Raw genomic sequence first — 23,426 nt, 5'->3', positions numbered from 1 at the left:
GCAGGATCTCACAAAACTGAAAAAAAGGCACACTGTTGGCATAAGAGTTTCAGTGTAGATAAACATAGGGTAACACATGTAGAGGAAAATAATCCAAACCAAAGCTTTTCAATGCTGATGATGGAACTGGCCATCACGGCCCAGGAAAGAGATCCTGAAGTTGCTGTTAACAGTTGCCTGAGGTTATCAACCCAGTGTGCATCTGCAGCCAAAAAAAAGCCAATGAAACATTGGGAAGCAGCAGGAAGAGTGTTGAGCGAAAGACCAAAGGTGTCATTTTGTTGCTCTGTGTACCCTCAGCATGACACATACTGGATGTGTCCAGCTTCCATGCCTGGTCTCTCACAGAGAACAGGAACATACCATTAACTATCAGTGCAAAAGATTAAACCATGATTTGTGGAGAGTCTAAATGGCTGAAACGCGCTTTAGCTGCCTCCAGTCCTAGAAAACAGCAATGACAGATGTGTGTCCTTTGACATCCTTGAGAAAGAAGTTGCACTTCTTTCTGAAACAAACTTTAGATCAAAGTCTTTGGTACCATCTCCTGATCTCATGGCTTACACAGTTTGTCCTTCTAAACAGGGATTTTTTCAAAGTACAGTGTTGTATCACTATCGGGGTTGCTCAGGGTTTACAAATGTATGATGGCATTTGGATTTTACCAGTCACATCATATGCTTTAGCATAAGCCCAGGACTTGATTTAAGGTGATTAACATGCCAAGAGGTTTATTTTAAATGCCTGTTTGTCTTTCCCTAGAGCTGACTTAGATTGCCTCCACCTGCAGTAAATTAAACACTTATTTATCGAGTAAACCCACTAGCATTAAAAAAGTCTCTTCTTCTATTAAATGGTATTCTACTGCCAAAATTTATTTGCATAGCAGCCACAACCCTTAAAAAGTAATTTAACCTGCATTGCTGTTAGAGCCAAGAATGAGATTGAAAGAACAAGATCACACTGTTTGAAAAGAGCAACAATTTAATAATTACTGCAGTGGAAGTCTGTGCTGGCTGTTGTTTTGGTAGCCAAATCTTGAGCAAGAGTCCTGGCAGTGGACAGTGCATCTTGAACATGTCTTACCCATGTATGGTGATATTTGCCAGCTGTGGAAAAGTATTTGAGAAAAGTTATGCAGTCAGTGACCTTATCACTCATTTTGCTGCCTGTTGCCAGCTAACTCAAGTAAACAGAACAAACATTGCAGTTACTGAGCAGACCCTTGCAGTACACTGATTTTTGAATGCTTTACACATTAAAGCTGTAATTTCTGGGATGCTCAGGAAACTTTTTTGCACAGGCTGCTCCTGGAGAGGAGAAGGCACTTTTTTTTTTGACGTAAGTCTGCCACACATAAAAAAACAGCAAAAGAAAACTGCAGTCTGCATGACAAAAAGGATGCAGAGCAGAGTGGATTAAGGGCAGTGCCATATCAAATAGGAAAAGAGGGATGGTTGAGTATTCAGCTGGGAAAAACATAACAAGAAACATGATCTATCTGTGCTTATGTGAGACCTTTTTGCAGCTTCTATATATTGAAGGAAACAGAAGTTGCTTGAGAAGCCAGGTAAATCCTTTCTTACCAGTCCAAAGTGCATATGGGAAAGGTGGACTGCATTCTGCTTTGCTAGTCCTGTACACCTACTGTGATTTTACTGACTTCTGGAGGCATACCAGTAAATACTCCTTCTATTTATTACAACTGCACATCTAATTAAACAGCTTACAAAGTGGGGTGTGGAAGAACAGGAGACTGCTAACAGGACCCACTGCACAGGTGTATGTTTTTTTCTGTCCAGTACTGCAGGATTTCACAGTTGAGGAAGAAAAACCCCAGTAACAGATGTCTGCTCAAACACATAACCCCTTCACCTCTGAGAAGCATGGGTTTGGCTAATAGAACTGCCACTTTATACTTTTTATGCTTGGCTCTATTAAGGTTTATAATGAAATGCAACATACCATTGTGTCATTTGATTTATCCCTTTTTCCTACCATGTAGTACTGTTACATGATGGTAAGTCTTCTCTAGCTTATGCTCCCCCCATCCACCACATTTTTTTTCTCTCTTTTCTTCTTTCTCTTCACAAATTTGTCTGTTTATTTTTACATTATTTAGTTTTTATTCAGCAGCTCTCTGCATTAGCCTCTGCATCAGGCAGCTTGGAAATCATCCTGCCAAGAAATGCACTACACACCCCAACAGCTATAGAAAATAAGCAACAGAGAGCTTCAAGCAGCAGCCCCCGGTACCCATTCTAAATTAATCATGGCTCTAGGAAAATTATTCTGACAGTGCAAAGAAGCCACTCATCAATGCAAGAAAACGACAACAGAACAAGCCTGGAGAGCAGTTTGGGGAACAGGCATCCAACACTGCTGGACTGAATATGTGTCAGTGCAGATCTGCATGAAATGTTCTGCCTGGGCTGAAATAGCAATGGTGAACACCCATAAATTTGGCCTCCTGGCCATGGTGTTGGGCATCCTCTCTCTGCCCACAGGCAAGAGGGAGACTGTGTTCATCCACCTAATCCAGTCAGGGCTCAGCATGGGTTTTGTCAGCCTTGAAGCTTTAGGAGTTGAAACGAAAGCCAAATTTAGAATGAGACTTCCATGTCCAGGGTGGCTAAGGAGAAGTCAGCTGACAAGGTTCCTCTGCAACACCAATGTTTAGTTTCATGCCTACATTCTTATCCTTCCTATTATAAAATGTTCTTCCGTTTCTTGGGAGTGAGCAACTGTGATACAGCAGTGACTCATTTCCATGTCTTTAGTTGCATTACACTGAAAGGAAAATCCAAGTCTAACTCCTGCACAATTGCACAAGGTAAGTTTTACAGACCCCAACAGCATCAGAACAAGCCCCAAACTGCAATAAAATGGTAATTTTAGCAGGGCTTGTGGTGAGCTCTGCAGCTCACTGTCAGGGAACTGGCAATACAACTCCTGGACTCAAAGTGCATGAGGCTCTGGGCATGAAAAGCTGCTTAGTCCCCAACATATCTATGCAGCACTTCCAGCTGCCTGGGCTCAGCCAGCCAGCATTGCTGCTGAAATCCCTTAAATCCATGCCTGTAGAGAGAGCCCATAGACCAGCACTGCCCTGATGGAGGCCCCATTGCATGGCCTCTGTTTCCATTTGGTGGAGCAGCATAGCTGCAGTGCTAGCTGCTAGCCTCCACCGCCTCCTCAGCCTGCAGACTAACAGCGCCCCAATAAAACCTGCAGGAAGTATCAGTAATTGACAGCCTCTCCCCTTCAAGGATCCTGACTGTAGAAGCACTGAAATACCTGACATTCACACTATTTTGATGAGTTACATTCAATTACTTAAGAATCAGTACTTTAATTTCTTGACCTTCCCAACACTTACATGCTGAAAATAACAGTGAGGAGCCAAAATAGTTTTACTCTGCAGCAAGGATTCTTCTCTGTTTTAATTTTTGAAGGATTTGTACCACATTTTTATTAGGAATTTCAATGTGAGGTGAAAACTGCACATTTGCATCATTTCTTTATGGTTTTAACGTGGTAGAAATCTAACCAATGCAATTCATACTCTAGAGATTATTTGAGGAAAGCACTAAAGGAAGAGACTTAGGAAAACACTGAAACAGTCAAGCACTGCCCATTAGAACATGGTGACCTATTATGGTACTAAGAAAAAATGAAGCGTTCTCTGTGATGCTCACTGAGACTGCTTGCTAAGTTTGTTTCCTCAAATCCAAGTTTCTCTTCTCATCACATTCAAACAGCTTGCATAAATAAGGTACAGTACAGGAATCGTACATGCCTCTAATTAAGATCTCAATTAAGGGTGTTCTAATTAAGAACACTCAAATCAACATTCAGAAATGCAACACTTCTCCAAAACAAAAGTCACCAGGATTTAAATCAACACAGACTCTGCTTCTGCAACTTTGCTTCCCAGGAAAAAAAACTTCCCATGGGGCCCACTTCCCTGACACCCAAACTCCTGGAAATATTTTATTGGCAAACTCCACAAAATAGTTTTATGACTCAGGAGACTCATCTGAAACCTCAGGACTTCATTTCTCAGACCATTAACACTGAATTTCTATTCCTTCAGGAGCAGCCAGGCTTTGATGGAAAAGGAGTCTCAGAAGGAAAATCCACCCGACACAGGTTCACAACTACAGCAGCACTGCTGTACAGCACTACACAAAGAAAGAGCATACCCATGATGACACAGACTTTACAGCCTTGAGATTAAGATGAGCTCAAATGTGTAATTTGACAAAAATACAGAAATATCCAGTGTCATGTTCTAATAATACAGAAGTTACTTTGCTTTGGATAAAAGCAATGTATTTGATAATTTAAGGTTATAACAGCTTTCCATATGCATTAGTACTCAGCAAAGTAAAAAATATCCAGTGTCTTCACACTCAAGACAGACAGGAAAGACAAACTAACATATTTGACTGCAACTTCTTTCAAATAGAGGTCTCTTGGACAGTAGTGCCCTTACTCTGACATTCCACCTGCAAACCCTTTCTCTACCTGTGCTTCCTTCTTTACTGTTTGTGCCTTCTGCCCAAATTCAGACCAGTTGGCCAAGACCTCAGCCTCTGAAAGTCTCACATAGAGACTATGCAAAACATCTTCAGTTTTAACCAGTTGTACCAACCACTCTTAATAAAATAAATAGAACCTCTCCTGCCCCGATCATTTGAAGAATCCCTAAGGGTCTAGGCTAAAATGTAAGCTTCTTAACAAGGCCTTTCATCTAGCCCTGAGGTAGTTTCTGTCCCAGGACATTCAGAGCTCAATCTTATGCAGGCTGCAGTTACACTAATGGACTGGGTTTAGTACAAAACTGCCCCCTGCTGCCCCACTCTTTGGGTTTTGTAGTTATATGCATGTTAATAAATCAAAGCTATTTAAGGAAACCAACATGACAGCCATTAATGCAACCATGCCAGACAAGAAGCCAAGTGCCATGGGTAAGGAGGGTAAGAGCTCTCTCTGACATCCTTCCCTCCCTCCTTGTTTCTATTTCCAAAGCAATTCTTTGTCCATGCCAGGATTTCTTTTTTAAAATCAGCTGAACCACTTTAGCAGCCCAGGGAGGCAGGAGTTAAGACACATAGAGCCTAAGGCCACATAGTAAGAAAGATGTGCCTCCTCCCTTCTCATCGGGAAGAGCTTTCCAGAACCAGCCAGTGCAATGGTGAAGCAGATGGTGATGATGGGTGGGGTTTTAGTTTTTATTTTAGCTTCTGGAATTAATCAGCATAGCCGCCCCACAGAAGCATCCTGTCTGGGAAAGTTGGCTTCACTGCAAGACTGCAAGTGAAACTAAGGCTTTCTAGCAGCAAAAACAACCCTGCCACCCCCTGCTCATCACTCTTGGAGCACTTTGTGTCATTCCACTCATCTATTAAGAAAGCTCTCAGAGACCATTTTCCTAATCCTACTCTAAATACAGGTCTGCAATTTGGATAGTATTTTCTTGATACCAAATGAAGTAGGGTCAAATTTCAACACTGCTGTAAAAGCAAAGGTAAAGTTGCCCTCTAGCCCCATCTTACTTTCAGCCTTTTCTGTTGCCTGTCCATAGCTAGCAATTTTGAATTTGTTCTTTTACAGAAGCCACAGAGCACAGTAGTGTAACAGGTCAAATGTGACACCTGCAGAAAATGTAGCATAATCAGAGATTAAGATGGGACTGTGATTTCTTCCCTGCCACTGCCTTCTACATGGACACCTATCCAGCTCTGTGACTTTCAAACCTCTCCAGGATTTTAGTATCTACCTTTCAATACACATGTATTTGAAAATAATACCTATTTCCTGATGAAATACATTCTGTGCATCATTTTAGCTTCACACTCAGTGAGAGGGTATGCACACTTTACAGGACAAAAAATTTAAACCATGACTACTTAGTAAATTATGCATTGTAGTGATTGAAAGACAACAAGCACCAGAGAAAATATACATGCTGAAGCCTGATGTATATACTACATTGGGAAGTCTTCAGTGATATGACAAAGAATTTGTGGTTTTTTCCCCCAGCTACAAGAGAGAAGAGGATTTGTCAGACATTGATTCTGTAGCTTCTACTGTCCACTCTACGCCTCCTTCCTCTTGATGATCAGAGGCCCAACGTTGTCGCCAGTTTCCTCGTTGTGCTTTGTGTGAGAGCCATCACACAGTGGGAACTGAAAAAAGAAAGAATAAACACATCTAAAGTACATCCAGAGTCAGAACTAAGAATCTAGGCTGAAAGTTTATTAGGCATTTTCTCATTAAATCCACTGAAACCACAGACCACAACTTTTATGCCAGCGTCTCAGGTCTCCCTGAGTTTTGGCTGAACACTAGCTTTATCCTTCCTTGTTAGTGCAGAGCAGACAAGAGGCTTGTTCTAAAAAAGCAGCCACCAAACTCCACTTCATTTGGTGTTCCTGCATCAGGTGAGCAGAAGGAAACTACAGCCCGAGCAGACCTTCAGCTGTAACCTACCTGGAGTACCTTACTCTCAACCTTGCCCCAAGCTTTCTCAGTGCTGGCCTTAAGAGCCACCTCATTTGAAAGCAATTTGAAGATGTGTTTGTTCCATTAAAAAACCCCAAACAAACCACACCCTAAAACAGGCTGGTCACACAAGAATTACAGCGACTCCTTTAGCAGCTCTGACTGCTCAAGTCGCAGAGCAGTGATAACTACTGTGCCTGGGCAGCTCTTATCACACGGAAGAGCCAAAAGACATTCTGTGAGGCAGTAAGAGTGAGCTTGGACCCCACCACTTCTCAAGGATGCATTTTCAGGGCTACGCCTCCTCTGCATAGGAAGCCCTGGAGATGACCATAGAAATCACACACCAATATTTTGCATTCAGTTACAATTTTGTTTGCTTTCAAGTAGTGAGACTCTAAGACGGGCATTAGTCAGCTTTTGCCCTTGCAACAGCACTGTTCTCTTGCAGTACCGTCACAGTCATTATTCAACATTCTGCTGATTTCAATGTTCCTACTTCAGTCACCGCCTTTGAAAAAGGTTAATACCCTATAACCCATGCTTAGTTAGAATAAAAGATTTCAAAGTACTGCACAAAACCAATACAGTGAAACAATAAACAGAGCTTTAAAAATAACTCCACCTGGTCTGTAGGGTAGCGTTGGGAGGGAAGGAGAGAGGTGAGGTGTGGGAGTTTCTTCTGGCTTTTCACGGTAATGAAGTGTCAAAACCTATGCTAAAGATGGCAGGAGATATTTCTGAATAAAGAAACCTTGAATTCAGAGAATGCTTATGTAAGCTGATTCATGCAGAAATTTTCTCATCCCACTAGCCACTTGTGACTCAATGAGGAAGTAGTGACAGATACTTGGACAAAATCTGAGTAAACAGGAATGTATGTTTGCGGGACACTGACCAGCTATCAACAGCAGATGTTCCTGGGCCAGTTGTTTTTCCATGCAACACCACAGTTCACTGGTCTTTACAGAAGCAACAACACAGCTTCCATCAGACATTAACATCTCACAAGCCCGAAGGAGGCAACCCAAAGTCCAGCTACAGGAACATCATCGCTTCTAGTTTTCAAGCAACAAAAATGGTGGGATTCCTAGGTTCAGATAGCATCCAGACATCTTTAACAGCTACCAATGGTGACTGCACTGAATTCATCCTACTAGTCAGCTGGTCTCAGAACACTGGCTCTCAGGGCCTGGTTCACCAGACTTAAGCTTCTCAGGAAAAAACACCAAACACCACTCTTCCAGAACACCCACTTGGTCACGTTGAAGACCAGATACTGCATAGATGGATATTGGCCGTGACACAATGTGTTCATCCCTGATTAAGAACAAAGCAGACTAGCAATAGTGGCCAAAGCTCAAACCGCAGGGGAACTGTACAGTGATCTGGACAGCTCAGCTGATTTCTCTTGACACTGAACACATTTGGATTCTCTATCACTATTTCTGCTGATAGTCTGCAGCAGCACTCCTCAACCCACAACCTGGGGACTAATGTCTCTGAAGACACAGAGGCTGGAGGTCATTGTAAAAAGACAGCAAATTAATTCCCCCCTCCCCCAACTCATACCTAAAAATGAAGACAAGTAAGAAAACAAGTTTTCTAACTTTAATTACAGTTTAAAGACAAAATTCTTGCCTCTACACTGGTAAGTTTGAGCACTGGGTTATTTCACTAAACTGGACAACTATTAAGTGCCTGCAGAGCACAACACTGAATAGAAAAGGGTCATTCAAAGAACCACCCATTTATTATTAACACAAAATTACATGCCAAGACAAACTTACTTCAAGATACCACATGTGGTTTTTTAAAACACATACCTTCCACAGAGACTTTGGCCAGCACAAAAGCCTTTTAAGTGCACTATTTCAGAAAAAAAACCCCCAAACAAAAACAACTGCACATAATCCTGCTCTTTTTTCAAGAGTTACTCCAAAATACTCTGGTATAGTCCAACGGTTTTGTTATTCCCCGTAGAGGAGGAACACCATGCAGGGTCAGCTCTAAGTGCATGCACATCATCAGTGCAACAGAAACATTCTGTAGTTCCCAATGATACTGGTTCTACCAACCTCATGCCTCAGGTGAGCCTGAATCTCATGAGAAGTGCACATAGTTATACAAAAGGACATTTCTTCTAGCCTTTATATGCACCTATTTAACAAAAACACAGCAGATACTTAATGCATTTGAAGTAACTGTAATTCCTGCATTGAAAACACACACATTCCACATTCTGACACCATGTAACTACAAATTTTAACAGTTTGAGAATTGTAAGAGCCAGATAATGCTAGCTGACAACTTCCAAAGATGACAAGCATGTGAGAATGATGTATTTTATTACTGCCTGGCAATAACAAATATGAGAAGCACACAAACCATAAGAAAGGTTATGCTACCCATGCTGCAAGGTCAGCCCATCAAGGCAAGAGGAAGGCAACAAAACAGCCTTTGAAGTGGAACATGTTGACTAAGATACTCATTGTTCAACAGCAGTAAAAGAAAACAAATGCCTTCCAAAATTTCCACTGACCTCCTCAATGCCTTTACAAGACCTTTCAGATCAGAATTCTAAAAACGTACTCATTATAGCCTCATCTACTTCTATTCTAACTCAGTAGGGCAATATGTTCCTAAACTGACAACATCCCTTAAACATATGCCAAAATGCACTTCTTAAGGTTTTTATTTCACACCAAAGAAAGGGTAATATCAAACAATAGCAAACAATTGGCAGGAGCTGCAATGCAACCAGTAGAACCAGACACTATCTTCCATTTCTGTTTAGAAGATTGAATAGGAAACAGAAAGCACAAACACCAGGCTTCAGGTGGGGCTTTTTCAGTTCAGACTCCAGACAATAAGACAAGGCCACCTCCACAAGACTTTCAGAATCAAATCCTAATGCTGTTTAATCCTTAGCAGTGTTACATTGTAAAACCAAATTAAGGTACAAATGTGTAAGCTCCTGAGCTACCTGGAAGGTAATGAAGTCAAATCTGACAACAGCAAGAACCAGAAGTTACAGCATCTGGAAATTGCTGAGTTTGGCCTAATAAGACCAATGTTTAAGACTTGAGAAGTTGAATATTCACCTCCCTGGAGGAGAGAGAGCTAGATTTCAAGGCAGTTACCTGGCTTTGAAGTTCTGTATTATTTCAGTCTCCACACATTGGCATCCTCTAAAAAAGCTTTTAATTGTGCACCAGTGGTAAATGGACAGGATTAATCATGCAATCTTGCTTTCTCTCATTACAGATCTCATTATACTACCATTATAGATAAAGTATAAACATCTCAGCTACATCAGGTGTCACACACCTCTAAGATCAGATTTAAATCTGAGATACTGTTATTGAGAGGGTAGATTACCACTAACTTAAGGCAATTGAGGCAACCCAACTTCAAATGCAAGCAAGCTGGATCACTATTTAGGCTCAACTTTTAATTGCTCAAAAATAGGAGCTTAAAGTATGCCACTGTGATTGCACTGGCATACACCATGTACTAGTAGGAAGGTACTTTCTAAGCTTCCAACTTTCTCCAAAAAAAGGTGCTTAAGGTCCTCACAGACTGTGTTTCCTGAGCTCCTACTGGCAACAGGCCAATAGTTTTGGATAAGCCTCAGTATTAGCACAGGTAGCACACAAAATGGTATCTGTCATTCATGACCATGCTCCAGACAGTTGCTTTCTTTTCAAGAGGTCTTGTTCAGAGCTACAGAAACATTTTGTTCATTAATAGCATTGATCTGCAGGCTTTACTCTGAGCATCAGCACAAATCCACATAGCTCTACAGATCAGAATATTGCTACATCTCAATGCAGAATAGTTTAGGTGAAAAGAGGTTAGTTTCCTCTAAATAAAGCAGTTTAAAAATAGTTATGCTGAAAGATGCTTGCACATGAACAACACTGGACCATTCACTCTTCTCTTACCTTCTTAGACCTCCAACAACGACAGTATACAGCCTTGTCTCCCAGATCTTCCATATCAAAGGCATGGACTATCTTGGGGTTATCCTTCTGGATGCGGGGATTCACCATTGCTTTGCAGCATTTGTCTTTAGAGAGAAATTTTTTGTAAGCTAGATATCCAACAGCAGCTGCTCCAGCAGCTAAGGAGACTGCAGCAATCCATTCAGCTGGAATAAAAGAAGAAAAAACAAGAGACTATCAGGTTTTGAACACAACATTCTATCAAAACTACTAAGCAGTAAATGTCTTTATGCTTGCAGCAACACCTCTTTGCTTTCCAACAGATCTTTTTGTTCTGTAGTAGTAACTCTCTACTTTAGAAGAGTATTTTCCTTTGACACTCACCTAGTTAATATGTTCTTTCCTATTGATCAGAGATCTATTTCACCCAAGTCCTTTCTCACAAGGGTGAGAATTAACCTGGCAAGAGTTTTCATGTTTTTGTTTTAGGTTTGGTTTTGGTTTAGGTTTTTTTCACTCTTCTATTTAGCACACTCTCATATCAACATCAGTAGTACATGATTTCAAAGTTCAGATATTAAACCAGGTAAGTACATCCTGTAGCAGCAAAAAAACTGTGCTGTTTGTTTCAGTTGCAAGAAAGTCACTAAAGAAGAACAGTCAGCACCAACAACCCAAAACCAGGTTTGTCGTCCCCAAGGCATGGGCGCTGAGTAGCTTTTAATAAAATGCATCTTATAACTAAAAAAACTTAAACCACTTGTTTGGCAATGGGGAAATTACTAAATATACTACCACCAGTAACAAAAGCCATCTTCGATTAAATCCCTACTGTGGTATAGAGGAAAGAACAAGGATCCAAAATGATTATGTTTAAGAATCATAGCACATGTATTTTAAGTAGATTAAGTCCTGAATCTCCACAAGACAACTTTCATTTAAAAATCCTCTTTCCACCACTTCTCATCTTCACTTTTCCTCCCTTTATTTACCAACACAACTTTTGCAGTCTTTCTTAGTATAACATCCATTCCTGCAAGAAGTTTTCCAACTTTTTTGTGGCTCTATTGTTTTCTCCCTGCTTCATGAAAATATGCTGGACTTTGGCCCAAAGGTTCGGGTTGCAGCACCAGCCCCAGTTGTTTTGTCTCAGAGTAACAAGTGGCTGTTCTTTCTTTGCTTTTTATCCACCACTTCTACATACACATGTACTGTGAGTTCTGTTTACAGACGAATAAACAGGAATTTAAATTTTAGCACATTTACAGAACTTAATAAAATTAGAACAGTCTCCAGTTGGGAATTTCTATCCTGTCCTATGTTTTAATTGGATTTGTAAGATGCTAAGCCAGATGGCATCTTTGGAGCAAAAGACATCACCACGTTCAAGTCTAGGAATAAACAAAAACCTTTGTTAGTTTTTGCTACTTTCCATGACCAACTGACTTGCTGTATTTCCACTGTGAGCTTGGACTAAAAGTATCAAGGTTTTCTGTCCCTGTTCCAGAGACTTTCCTAAAATCTATACCAAGCTCTTTCCTCAGCTAAAACACTGTGTTAGCTCATAGGCACCACACTGACCCACAGGCATCTGGCTGTAGCAACATGTGGAATTAGACAACTACCTGTACAGTGTCTGCAGCTCTGAAGGATCAGGGAAGGCAGGCACTTCTTTAGAGTCTTACTAAAGGAGTAAAAGATGCAGAAATCCTTCAGAGTTCATTTTCTTAGTAAGTGACACAGAAGAGACCAACATACACTAAGACCTCCCCTGTAAACGAGTGACAAACCCTTCCTGTAACAGTAAAGTGATATTAAGATACAGATAATCATCTTTAACATGGAAGAATTTAGGGCAGGCATGCTTTCCTGCTCCCCAACTCCTTAAAACAATGAAAGCCTCAGAAACCATGTTGTGAATGCTGTTTTATATTCATCCAGTGAGTTTTCACCCTTTATTCCGCAGAGTAGCCAGAGTAATGCACTAATTTTGATAAAGAAGTGAGGAAATAAAATTTAAGAAAGGATTCTATGAAAATCTGCTTTAATTTAGCACAACAGCCCAAACTAATCAAAAGAAAAGCTACAGTTTAAATCCAAGACAGCAGCTCTCCCAAGAAAAGCCACTGCAGGATCCCTGCCCTATCTCACTGGAGCAGGGCTGTGGCAGGGACGAGGTGCTCAGCAAGCTCAGGGGACAAGCTGACAACTTGGAAGTGACCCCTGATGAAATGTCAAGTGCAGCTACAACAGCAAAAGCAAAACCGAGGACTGCTCATTGCGTGGCTTCCAGGAAAGCAGCAACTGCAAGGATTGCCCAAGCTGCTACCGAGGCACTGCCAATGGATCAAATCTTCACCTACATTTTAAGTAAGTGATGAGGGGACAGGGGGACCATATCCATTCTCTTATGAAATCGAAGGGGAAAGAGTGACTTTAATGAAGACCATAGACGGCTCCTGTAACTGAAGCACCTTTTAAGGGGCTGCACCTTAAGGAAGCTCATCTTTATTTGTACCTATCCAAAAGTCCAAGTCAACTTAGCAAACAAAAAGACGAAAAAAAAAAATGGTAGTATTTCTGTGCCTCACTACAATCAAGAGAAGTCTGTACTAAAATTCAGCAGCACATTCAGAAGAGCTGTTCTGCACATCTGCAGCCAACCCAGATCCCTCTGACATCCCTTGGGCCATCCCCCATAACCATGCACATCAGATCCAGCTCAGCAAACAGAGATCATGAATTAGATTGTCATCTCATCATGCAGTAATCCTCTAGTTCTTCTCCCACGGGCCAGAGTCACCTTTTACATACACGGGCAAGTTGTATACATAACAACAGCTTCAGGTATTTTTTCTTATAACAGAGCAATGTCTTTTCTACTGTATTACCTTTTTTCATCACTTCCCTGGAGCCACTTCTCTTTTCCCCTTTCAGGATGGAAAATTGTATCAACCAATAATGCATTAAATCCAAACATTTAAAGCAGTCTTATTCTTTAAATTCCAGAACTCCCTTAATAAATATCATGAAAATTTAGAAGAAATATTTGAATTTATTCAATACTCTCCCTTAAATCATCCTACAGGGTTTCAGAGGCAGTAAGTTTTGTCTTGTTTCACATACAGATCTGGAAAAGCTGGAACACCCATTTAATCTTTTTAACTAACTTAACCATAAAATGCACCTGGAAGAAGAACATTTTTCAGGTAATTTTAAATACTCTGAACTGTTTCAAGAGACCTCTGGTGCCAATTCAAGAGCTTGCTGCCAAACTCTTGAGGTCATGCATGAGGCATCTGTTAACAGAATGACACGGATGTGGAGTGTCAAGGGGTTTTTTATTTATTCTTAAAATAAAACGCAGTAGGAGCAACTTTTAAGCTGTTATTATTAAAGAACTCCCAATTCTGGCATAATACAAAACCACAATGTTACAAGACAAGACGAAACAGGCCTGTGTAACATGGCAGAAAAACTGGTTTTGTGTTGTAAACACTAAACAATGGAAAAGAGTTTGGCTAAAAAATGCCAGAAAAATTAACACACAAAGGAGAGAAGAGATAGCAAGAGAAATGGAAAGAAGGAAAGAAATTCAAAGAGTGAAGTCCCAAGAGAGCAGGCAGTGCACAAAAGTAAACAAAAAAAAAACAGAAGATGAGAATGGCAATAAGACACTGACAGGGATTTGTTTTCTTCTGTATTGTTTGGACATATCCTAATGAAAGAGATTTAGATCAAAGTTTCGCCTCTCTTCTTTCACTAAACATCTGTAACATTGCTTCGGATATTTCCAGATCTAGGCTACAGCAGTAGTTTTTGGATCTGCTAGAGAGCTCTGAGAGATTTTATCCACAGGAAAACACACATTTACCATCTGCACTGAGAAGGGCACTAAGAAACTGAAGTGGTCTTGCCTCCACCAAGATCCTTGTTAGGAACCCAGATCAATTTACATCCTAGCAACTATATGGGGGAGAGCTACACCCTGACAAAGTCCAAGAGAGTCCTACAAGGCAATTTTCAAGTCACCTCTCCTGCTTAGAAAATATTTATGTTATTCAAAAGTCACAGAGAAATAACTCAAGACATGAAAAACTGTATTTTATGTCTCTAGAAGTGCTTGTAACTTTCAAGCATTTTTCTCCTTATTTTGTTGCCAATGAAGAGATTATTATTGTGCAAGAGTTGCTCATGACAGTCCAGTAGTGTCACTGCCCACAACAAAAAGCAATGCTGGAGAAACACATGATACTCACTGAAGAGTCATCCAGGGTAACTGGATGCACAAAAAGCCTAACAGTAAAAGCCAAGCAGTCAAGCCAACAAAATCACTTCTACCATCCACAAAAACTGGGGTTATGACTGGCAGGTTTAATTTAACTGAAGCCGTATGGTAAAGAGACTACCTGATGGAAAAAGATCGTTGGATTTCACCAATAAGCAGTAAAAGACAAGTCACCATGATCAGATCTGTGGTTGGTGTGGGGCCACACCTGCAAAGAATCATACCTCTCAAACAAAAAGCCTTACCTGTGCTACTCACTGCCTTCCAAAGGGCAAACATGCCCAGAAGCTATTAACTCCTCCACTGCTACCACGAATTAAATCTCACAAAAATATGGAAAGTTTCTGGTGTCTAGTTTTCAGTAGAGAATAAATGATTTTCAAAATTCATCAGCCACATGCCAGCTGGAGGAAGAACTGTAACCTGCCAGCCACAAGGCACTGATCAAGTTTAATCTTGTCAGAAATCACAATAACCTAATGCTGTCTCCTCCTAAACAGAGCACCCTCCAGACTAGTCCCATCAGCTGCTCCCATGCTTTTCTTAGATATTTTCAGTTTGTTTAGGAACATATTTTTCTCCCGTCTCCACAAAATTTTTCTGCTCAATTTCTAATTCTTCCAAGATTATAAATGACAGCAAGCTGCCCTTGAGAACACAACCTGGATGCAAGCTATTACCAAGTCATCCTCAAGGCTTTGATTATTTTAACAAGCACAGCCTTCCATCACTGTATCAGCCATCACTAGTCATTTTAGACTAATGTCTTTGCCACCATCCTCTGTACCAGCAGTCTCCACCCTCACCCACTCCCCGAAAAAAACCCAAGCCCAAACTATCTGCCTGCTGAATTAAGGACAATAAACCATGAGCAGCTTTACAAGTGGAAACCAGTCATGCACGCGAAGCTTATTTTTTAGAGAAAATTAGGTAATTCAGCTCTCTAGTCTATCCTCCACCCAGCCTAATTCTTTCATCCTGTCCGGTTGTACAACATTTAAAGCATTTAAAACACACATTTAAGCATTTGAAACACACAACGCTATCTCAGGCACAGTTCAAGTCAATCATTACACAGCGCAAATGTCACCGTTATCTCTACTGTACAGTATCGGGCAGACAAAACCTCTGAAATTTACAGGTTTTCATGAAATTTTCACTCAAAGAGATGGAAAGGCAAAAATAAAACAGAGGTGTCTGAAATGGGCAGTTCCCACTACAGATAAAACCCGGAGAGCGACAGAGCCCGCTGCGAGGGCCGAAGCACCCACAAGGGCCGGGCCCAGCGCGGCGCTCGGGGGCTCCGGGCCCTCATACAGCAGCGGGGTTGGACGGGGAGAAGAGGGGAGCCTCAGGCCGAGCTACCATACCGCATTCCTTCCCCCCTCACCAACCGCAGTAGGGATTTTATTGATGAGCGGATCCCACCGGCCGCCTCCAGACCAACCACATCCCGCGGGCCGGGCGGGTGGGGGGGGGGGGGGGGGGGGCGCGCGCGCCATTTTGTCCCGGGGGTCCGGCTGGGCGCGAGCCGCGGGGCGGAGCCGCCCCCCGAGAGGCACCCCCAGTCCTGCCCGCGCGCGGTCCCGTGCCCCCAACCCTGCCCCATTCAGCCCCCCGATCGAGTCACACCTCGAACCCCCGGCCGGCCATACCCCGCACCCCCGGCCGGCCATACCCCGCACGGCGCTGTTCTGTCCCGGCCCCATCGCTCCTGCTCTCAAGCCGCACCGCGCACGCGCCACTGTCCAAGATGGCCGCGGGGCCGCGCCTCAAAGGCGTTCCGGCAAAGCAGGGGGCTGGGGGAGAGGTGGAGGGTAGGGTATGTGTGGGATGGCAGTGTGGAGAGGACGACGACGACGAGGACGACGACGACGACGAGGACGACGACGACGACGACGACGACGACGACGAGGACGACGACGAGGACGACGACGACGACGACGACGACGACGACGACGACGGAGGAACGAGGAGCGGACGCGCGCTGTCACGGGCCTGACGTCCAGCACAGGGCTCTCAGGGAGGCCTCTGCAGCTGTAAAATGGGTGTTGGGCACCACTGTGCGTTCTGTGCAGACACTGGTTTGGCGCGGCCCTGCCGTTCATTTCTGCTAGTGTTGCTGTGGGTGCCCAACAGCTCTGCAAAACGCTTAGGACAGATTGCTGTATGAGCCCTCTCCTGTGTAGTTGTGGAAAGATGAAGCTGAAAAGTGATATCCTCTGAGTGACAGCCCCCTTTCACTCATCATAAGCTTGGGTATTGATGTGAGAATTACTATTCTTTACCTTTAAAAAGGTATTATCGAAGTTCTATACCTGATTAAGTACTTGCTACTCTGGCACCTAATTTATGGTTGGACTTTAAAAGGAATGAGAAGGAGGTGTCTTTACAAACAAGCCATGGGCCTGCTGTAGATAAAGCCAGATACTGAGAGGTGAAAGAAGCAATGGGAGAAACCATAAATGCCGTAGGAATTCCACTAATTGACACAGACTGTTACTCACTCAAGACTGTGATAAATCCCTGGACTTAGAGAAAAAGAACAGAGACACAAGGAAAAAGAAAAAAAAAAGGGGGGGTGGTACACATTAGAAGGAGGTCTTTACTAGGCAATTTCAGAAGTCTGTACCTCTCAAGTACTTCAGCCAATGGGGAAAGAGAGAAGGAAATGCGGTGGGGAAATTAGGATAAAACGGAGGCTGTATCCTCCAACAACTTGAGAGACCCCATGGGAAATGCCCATGACCTCTCCCTTTATTCAAACAAAGTTACAGGACTCCTCTGTCTCCTTTTTGGACATAAACCTCTGGTGTTTGTGGATTAATTTTCCTGGCAGACTTAATAGGAAAGATGTGTGCTAATGTCTTTACAAACAATTCCATGGATGAGGGTATTGAATCAGGGGGGGATGGGGAAGCAGAGGTTAAATGATTTGCTAGGAAGTTGTTAGAAGCAATGCATACAGCTTGCTCAACACTTATCGTGCCTACCAAAGCAGGAGGAGAAGATATAAGACTATTGATAAAGGGAAGGAATCTTGACCAAAGGTCCTGTTTTCAACCGAAAACTAACTCAAACCAGCCTTGAAGTTTGGACTTGGGCCAGGGACATAAAGAGCATGCGCAGGGAAGCAAGGTGAAAAGTTCAGGATGAGGAAGATCCTTTACTTCATCTGAGGAAGATTCTTATTTCATCCTAGAGACCCCTGCCCATGACCACCAGCCGACACTGCGCAAGTGCAATGCGGATGTAGATTACTTTTGGGCTCATTGTAATATCAGGCAGGGCTAGGTGATGAATATGTATAGGCATATTGGGAAACTTAATGAATATGGAACTTGTAACCCGATATATACCAAGCTGAATGCAGCTGCCGGCACACATGACTTTGGAGGAACTATCCCCCATGTGTCCCAGCGCTGGAATAAACATACCTACTTTACTACTTATTCCAGTAATGGAGTCTTTTCTGCATATCAGTATGAGTGTTAATGTCTTTGAAATGCAGCTTAGTGTCTCTACCAACTTCAAGCAACAGGTTTCTTACAGAACCCAGACAGTTTGACTCCTGAAACAGACAAATGGGTCCATACAAGCCTGAGTTTCTGAACTTTGGGGGAACATTACATATTCAAGGGGGGAATATGTGGTAGGGAGTTCGGGAGTCTGTACCTTCCTAGTACCTCAGCCGATGGGGAAAGCAAGAGGGCAACACACGGCCGGGAATTTAGGATAAAAGGAGGCTGTGTCCTCCAAAACCTCGAGAGAGAAAACCCCACGGGCATATGCCCCAGTGGACTCTCTCCCTTTATTCAAATAAAGTTGCAGGACTCCTCTGTCTTCTTTGTGGACACTGCCTTTTCAAAGCGTGGCTTTTCCACACAAGATGGGGACTCATCTGGGATACTTCCACCGTCTGGGAACGGCACACGGCAAGGGGACCTGGAGGTGCACCTCACCCAGTTTCAGTGATCAGCTCCCTTCAACACTGGCCGGCAGCAGATAATTGATTGGGTTCTCGAGACTGTCCAGGAGACAGATGAGTGACGGACCGAGGGGGTCCATGAAGAGTCCACAGGAAAGGACCACAGAAAATCTCACTGGTGAGTACAGTGGGATCTTCAGGGAATAATACATGACAGAACACCCAGAGGGGGCAGTAAAGGAAAGTCAAGAAAGGGTCTCGACTATAGGGATGGTGATCCTGAAATACCTCCAAAGGGTCCTTTGGGAGAATGTTTAGATGGTTTGCACATTCTCCTAGAGGTAGTTAAGGACATGGATGCCCAGAGAGGGCAGTATGGGAAAGTTGAGAAGGGGTCTCGGCAAGCCATGGCTAGAGGGAGCAACAAGGGGAGTTGTGAAGCAGTCTCAGCAATAGGGGATGGATGGTGTTGGTTTGGGAAAGGATTGGTTGAAGGGGAATGTGGAGGAATATGTTTAAGGCAAATAGTAGTGGGAGACTATGTGATAAGAAAAGAGAAACAGTGAAGATCAGGATGTTCACTGCCTTACTGGCTGCAGGTCCTTTGTATTCCTGGCTTCCAGCATAAGGAAAACAGGGAGGTATTGTTCTTACACCCCCCCCACCCCTCCTCAAGTCATTATGGAGCCAGAGTGGAGAATTTGGATTTGTCCACTTACTACTCAGGATTTAAGGGGGTTTCTCTATGGTGAGGCGTGCCAAGACCAGATGCGAGAGTGCAGGACCAGTGGCACTGGCTGGGGACCTGTGGGGAAGTGTGGGACCGAGCTGAGGCTGTGGGGAAGCCGTGGGCTCAGTGCCAGGCAGTGCCTGATGCCCCCACACCTGCGGGCAGTGGCTCCCCGGCCCCATGAGGCTGCAGGACGTCTTGTCCATCTTCCTGTCCCTGTTGGGCTGCCTGCCGAGCTGCGCCGGCAGCCAGTGTTATACAGAGCTTGTGGTGCTGGGAGAGCAGTGCAGGGGCCTGGACAGGTGTGCTGCGAGGGTGCAATCTGGACACTGCGGCAGGACAGGGACCAGCTTTGGTATACGGTGTAACACACAATCTGTCACCAAAGCCTGGCCTAAGAGGGGATTTTGTTTGGGTCACCAGAGAGGCGAGTGATTTTGCAGAAAGTTCGGCGGCTCTGGGAGGGTATCTTGGTTTGAAAGACAGGTGTCTGCCAAGGAAGGCAGGAGTCTCCCTTGAAATGAAAAAGAAAATGCAACCTCCCTCCCTCCGAATTATTATAATTTTGAAATCAAGGGGCTTTCAGGCAAAGGTATGAGGAATAGGAATAGCAGTTCTTTACTATTTTATATATATTTATGTATAACAAGGCAAACAAACAGCAGTAACTATGGCAGTAACAGCAAACAGAACCACAAACCCAGTGCCAGCCTTCTCGGCTGTTGGGCCCTTTCCCCTCGGGTGCAGTTCCGCTCGCAGCCGGCAGGGGCGCTGGCGGCTCCCGGTGAGCAGGGCAGGTGCGATGGTTCCCCCGCGGCTGCAGGGGGCACTCCGGAGCGATCTCGGGGAGCACGCGGCACTGGTGGCCTGGGATCCCAGGAAGGGATGGAACAAAGGCTTCACAAACCCCATTGCAGCCGATCCCGGTGTCCGGCCGGACCCTCAGGAACTCCAGGCTGGAACGGCAGGGACAAGCACAAATCCCGGGTGGCAGAGGAGATGGATCAAACTCCAGAGCTGCAGTGGGAAACCCTGGGAGGTCTCTCAGCAGGCAGGATGTGCGGGGGCTACAGAGTAGCGAAGGCTCAAACGCAGCGGTGGGGGCAGGGAAAGGTAGGTTTGGGAATCCCGGGGTTTCTCTGGGAGAAAGAAGGCAGCTGAAAGCAGAAAGCCTGCAGTGCTGATGAGATGGCAGCAGCCTCTCTCTCCATCTGAATGCCGACCACAAAACTGCCCATGCACCCAGGTGAAAGAGAGTAGCCTGTTGGACCACACCTTCAGTGGCTATGTCCTTTGTCCTCCCCAAGTATCCAGCAATTTGTCGCCCCAGCAACATATATGGGGAAAATTCCTCAAGAGGACAGGGGAACTCCCAAAACGTCAACAGAGGGCAAGGGCCCACAAACAGGGGGAACACAGGCTGGAGAGGTGGCAGAGTGGGCCCCTGGAGAAGGTGGTTAGAAAAGCACATCAGGTATATATAAGAGGGGATGAGGAAAAGGTAAAGGTAGCATTAGAAATGGATTGTTAAGGGTATCAGACTCTCCTGTTACAACCAGGGGCTCACCCCACTGGAGCCCTTGATAACATGCAGGGTGGGTCTGAACCAAGAAGTGTGTTTCCTGGTAGACATGGGTGTCTCAGTCTGCTTTGAATTTTATGCCAAAGTGGGGGACAATAGTTCAAATATTCTTTTGATTTTTCAGGGAGTAAATGGGAAAGATGAGCGCATGCATTTTATTCAACCACTATTGGTGAGTGTGGGGGATGGGTTTGAAATGCATACGTTTCTGTTTGTTCCTAGTTTTGAATGTGGTTTGCTAGTGAAAGGAATAAGATGAATGTGTCTTCACAAACAGACCTTGTGAATCTGTTTGCAAATAGGACTAGGAACTTAGGGAAGTAACAGAAGAAGCTATTAGTTCTAGAAAATGTTACTAATCAACTTGCTCAGCCAAAGCCATGTTAAATTCCTGAACCTAGAAGAAAAGAACAAAGACTTAATAGAATTATAAATAGGTATTTTCTTTCTTTTATATAACAAAAGGGGAGTGCGTATTAGAGGGGGGCATAGAGTAGGCAATTTGAGATGGCTGCACCTTCTGAATACCTCAGCCAATGGGGAAAAGGAAGAGGGCGATGCGGCTGGGAACTTAGAATGCAAAAGGAGACTGAGTCCCCAAAAACTTCAGAGACCCCTTGGAAAATGCCCATAGGCTCTCCCTTTATTCAAATAAAGCTACAGGACTCCTCTGTCTCCTTTTTGACATAAACCTCTGACATCATGGATTAATTTTCCTGACACTAGGAGGGATTTGATTACTGAGTTGGGAATGTGGGTTAGTGTTGTGAGGGGTGATGAGGAGGTTAGCACTGTTGTGATACTGCGTAAATTACCTGATAAAACTTATGCTAAAGTGAACCCAGAAGTGTGGGCAGTCCCAGGGAAATATGGATATGGAGCCTCTCCAAGTTACTGAGGCAACTAGGACAAATGGTGTCTAAAAAGCAACACCCTATTTCAAGGGAGGGAAGGAAAGGGTTGTAGCCTGTTGCTGAGTCCCTGTTAAAGGCAGGTCTTTGGAGCCATGTATGTCTCCCTATAACACTCCTATCCTGCCAGTTATGAAATCAGATGGAACCTATAGAATAGGTGCAGGACCAAAGAATAATAAATTAGATTATTAAACCCGGGCACTCCATGGTCCCCGATCCTTATACCATCTTGAACCAGGTTCCCTCCTCACAGCTCTATATCCCTCCTCTTCCCACCTCTATTCAGTACTTGATTTAAAAGACACTTTCTGGGGGTACCTACTTACAAAGCATGGTAAACAGTATTTTGCCTTTAAGGGAGAAGGGAAAATAGTAAATACATGGATGGTCCTTCCACAGGGATACACTGAAGCACTGCTTGTATTTGGGCAAGATATTAAAAAGTTTACTTCATCCCCAGGAATTAGGTTATTGCCATATGTGAATGATTCCCTCCTATTGGGAGAAGGGGAGGAAGTGGTAGGGGAAGCCACTGTGAAATTGCTTTTTTTTTTTGGCTGGAGCGGGGCTTGGAGTATCTGAAGGGAGGGCACAGGTGATGGAGAGAAAGGTTGAATGTTTGGGGCACATTTTGACTTAAGGCTTGGAGTGTTTTGGCCCAGAGGGGGTCCAGGGAATCTTGGAGGTGCTGTTGCCCAGAACTGAGGGGGAGCTGTGACAATTTTTAGGATTAATAGGGTATTGAAGGGCCTGGATTAATGACTTTCTATTCTACGACTTTTTAAACTAAGATAGCCCCAATGCTGTGGTATGGACACCAGAAAGACAGCAAAACTTTAGCCAGTCTCAGAAAAGAAATCTGAATTGTATGTGGATGTTAAACAGGGCTGTGCCAAAGGAATTCTAGTGCTAAAACGTTTGACCCGTTGGCAAGGGGGTGGCCTCACTGTTTGCTCTCATGGTAACTGAGGTGCTGTTGCCTGCAGAATTGTGCAGCCACGGCTTTCATGGTAACTGATGGCAGGATTGTTAAAGTCTGGCATCAAGTTCTAAATGGATGACTAGGACTAGATTGTTAAAGTATCGAGCGGAAAAGCCACGCTTTGAAAAGGCAGTGTCCACAAAGAAGACAGAGGAGTCCTGCAACTTTATTTGAATAAAGGGAGAGAGTCCACTGGGGCATATGCCCGTGGGGTTTTCTCTCTCGAGGTTTTGGAGGACACAGCCTCCTTTTATCCTAAATTCCCGGCCGCGTGTTGCCCTCTTGCTTTCCCCATCGGCTGAGGTACTAGGAAGGTACAGACTCCCGAACTCCCTACCACATATTCCCCCCTTGAATATGTAATGTTCCCCCAAAGTTCAGAAACTCAGGCTTGTATGGACCCATTTGTCTGTTTCAGGAGTCAAACTGTCTGGGTTCTGTAAGAAACCTGTTGCTTGAAGTTGGTAGAGACATTAAGCTGCATTTCAAAGATATTAACACTCATACCCTCACCCATGGACACTGGATTTTTATAGGGTGATTTT

General features: G+C 43.8%; 1 protein-coding gene across 4 annotated transcripts; it reads right to left on the bottom strand.

Annotated features, from left to right (window-relative positions):
- Positions 1–966: 966 nt before the first annotated feature.
- Positions 967–16,530, bottom strand: CISD1 (CDGSH iron sulfur domain 1). 4 transcript variants are annotated; one of them, XM_069018828.1, is made up of 5 exons: positions 16,017–16,075; positions 13,349–13,387; positions 12,083–12,141; positions 10,458–10,663; positions 967–6,194 (listed from the first exon to the last, which is right to left on the bottom strand). In XM_069018828.1, the coding sequence occupies exons 1-5, from the start codon at positions 16,058–16,060 to the stop codon at positions 6,105–6,107; spliced, it is 438 nt and encodes a 145-aa protein (XP_068874929.1). In that variant the 5' UTR covers positions 16,061–16,075; the 3' UTR covers positions 967–6,104. The 4 variants fall into 4 exon arrangements, with proteins under 4 accessions (XP_068874929.1, XP_068874932.1, XP_068874931.1 ...); XM_069018831.1 differs by lacking the exons at positions 13,349–13,387; positions 16,017–16,075 and adding an exon at positions 16,116–16,135; XM_069018830.1 differs by lacking the exon at positions 13,349–13,387.
- Between the last annotated feature and the right edge of the window lie 6,896 nt (positions 16,531–23,426).

This window comes from Aphelocoma coerulescens, chromosome 6 (assembly GCF_041296385.1).
Source record: "Aphelocoma coerulescens isolate FSJ_1873_10779 chromosome 6, UR_Acoe_1.0, whole genome shotgun sequence".
NCBI classification, from domain to species: domain Eukaryota; kingdom Metazoa; phylum Chordata; class Aves; order Passeriformes; family Corvidae; genus Aphelocoma; species Aphelocoma coerulescens.
This window is presented reverse-complemented; position numbering and strand designations above follow the sequence as displayed.

What these genes read in the sequence shown, in the direction of transcription:
- CISD1 (XM_069018828.1), bottom strand. Translation starts at nt 16,060, where the DNA reads ATGAGGGCCCGGAGCCCCCGAGCGCCGCGCTGGGCCCGGCCCTT. An exon ending in CAGGGAAGTGATGAAAAAAG is followed by an intron (nt 12,142 to 13,348) that starts GTAATACAGTAG and finishes TTACTCCTTTAG; the next exon opens with TAAGACTCTAAAGAAGTGCC. An exon ending in GAGCTGCAGACACTGTACAG is followed by an intron (nt 10,664 to 12,082) that starts GTAGTTGTCTAA and finishes CTTTTATTCCAG; the next exon opens with CTGAATGGATTGCTGCAGTC.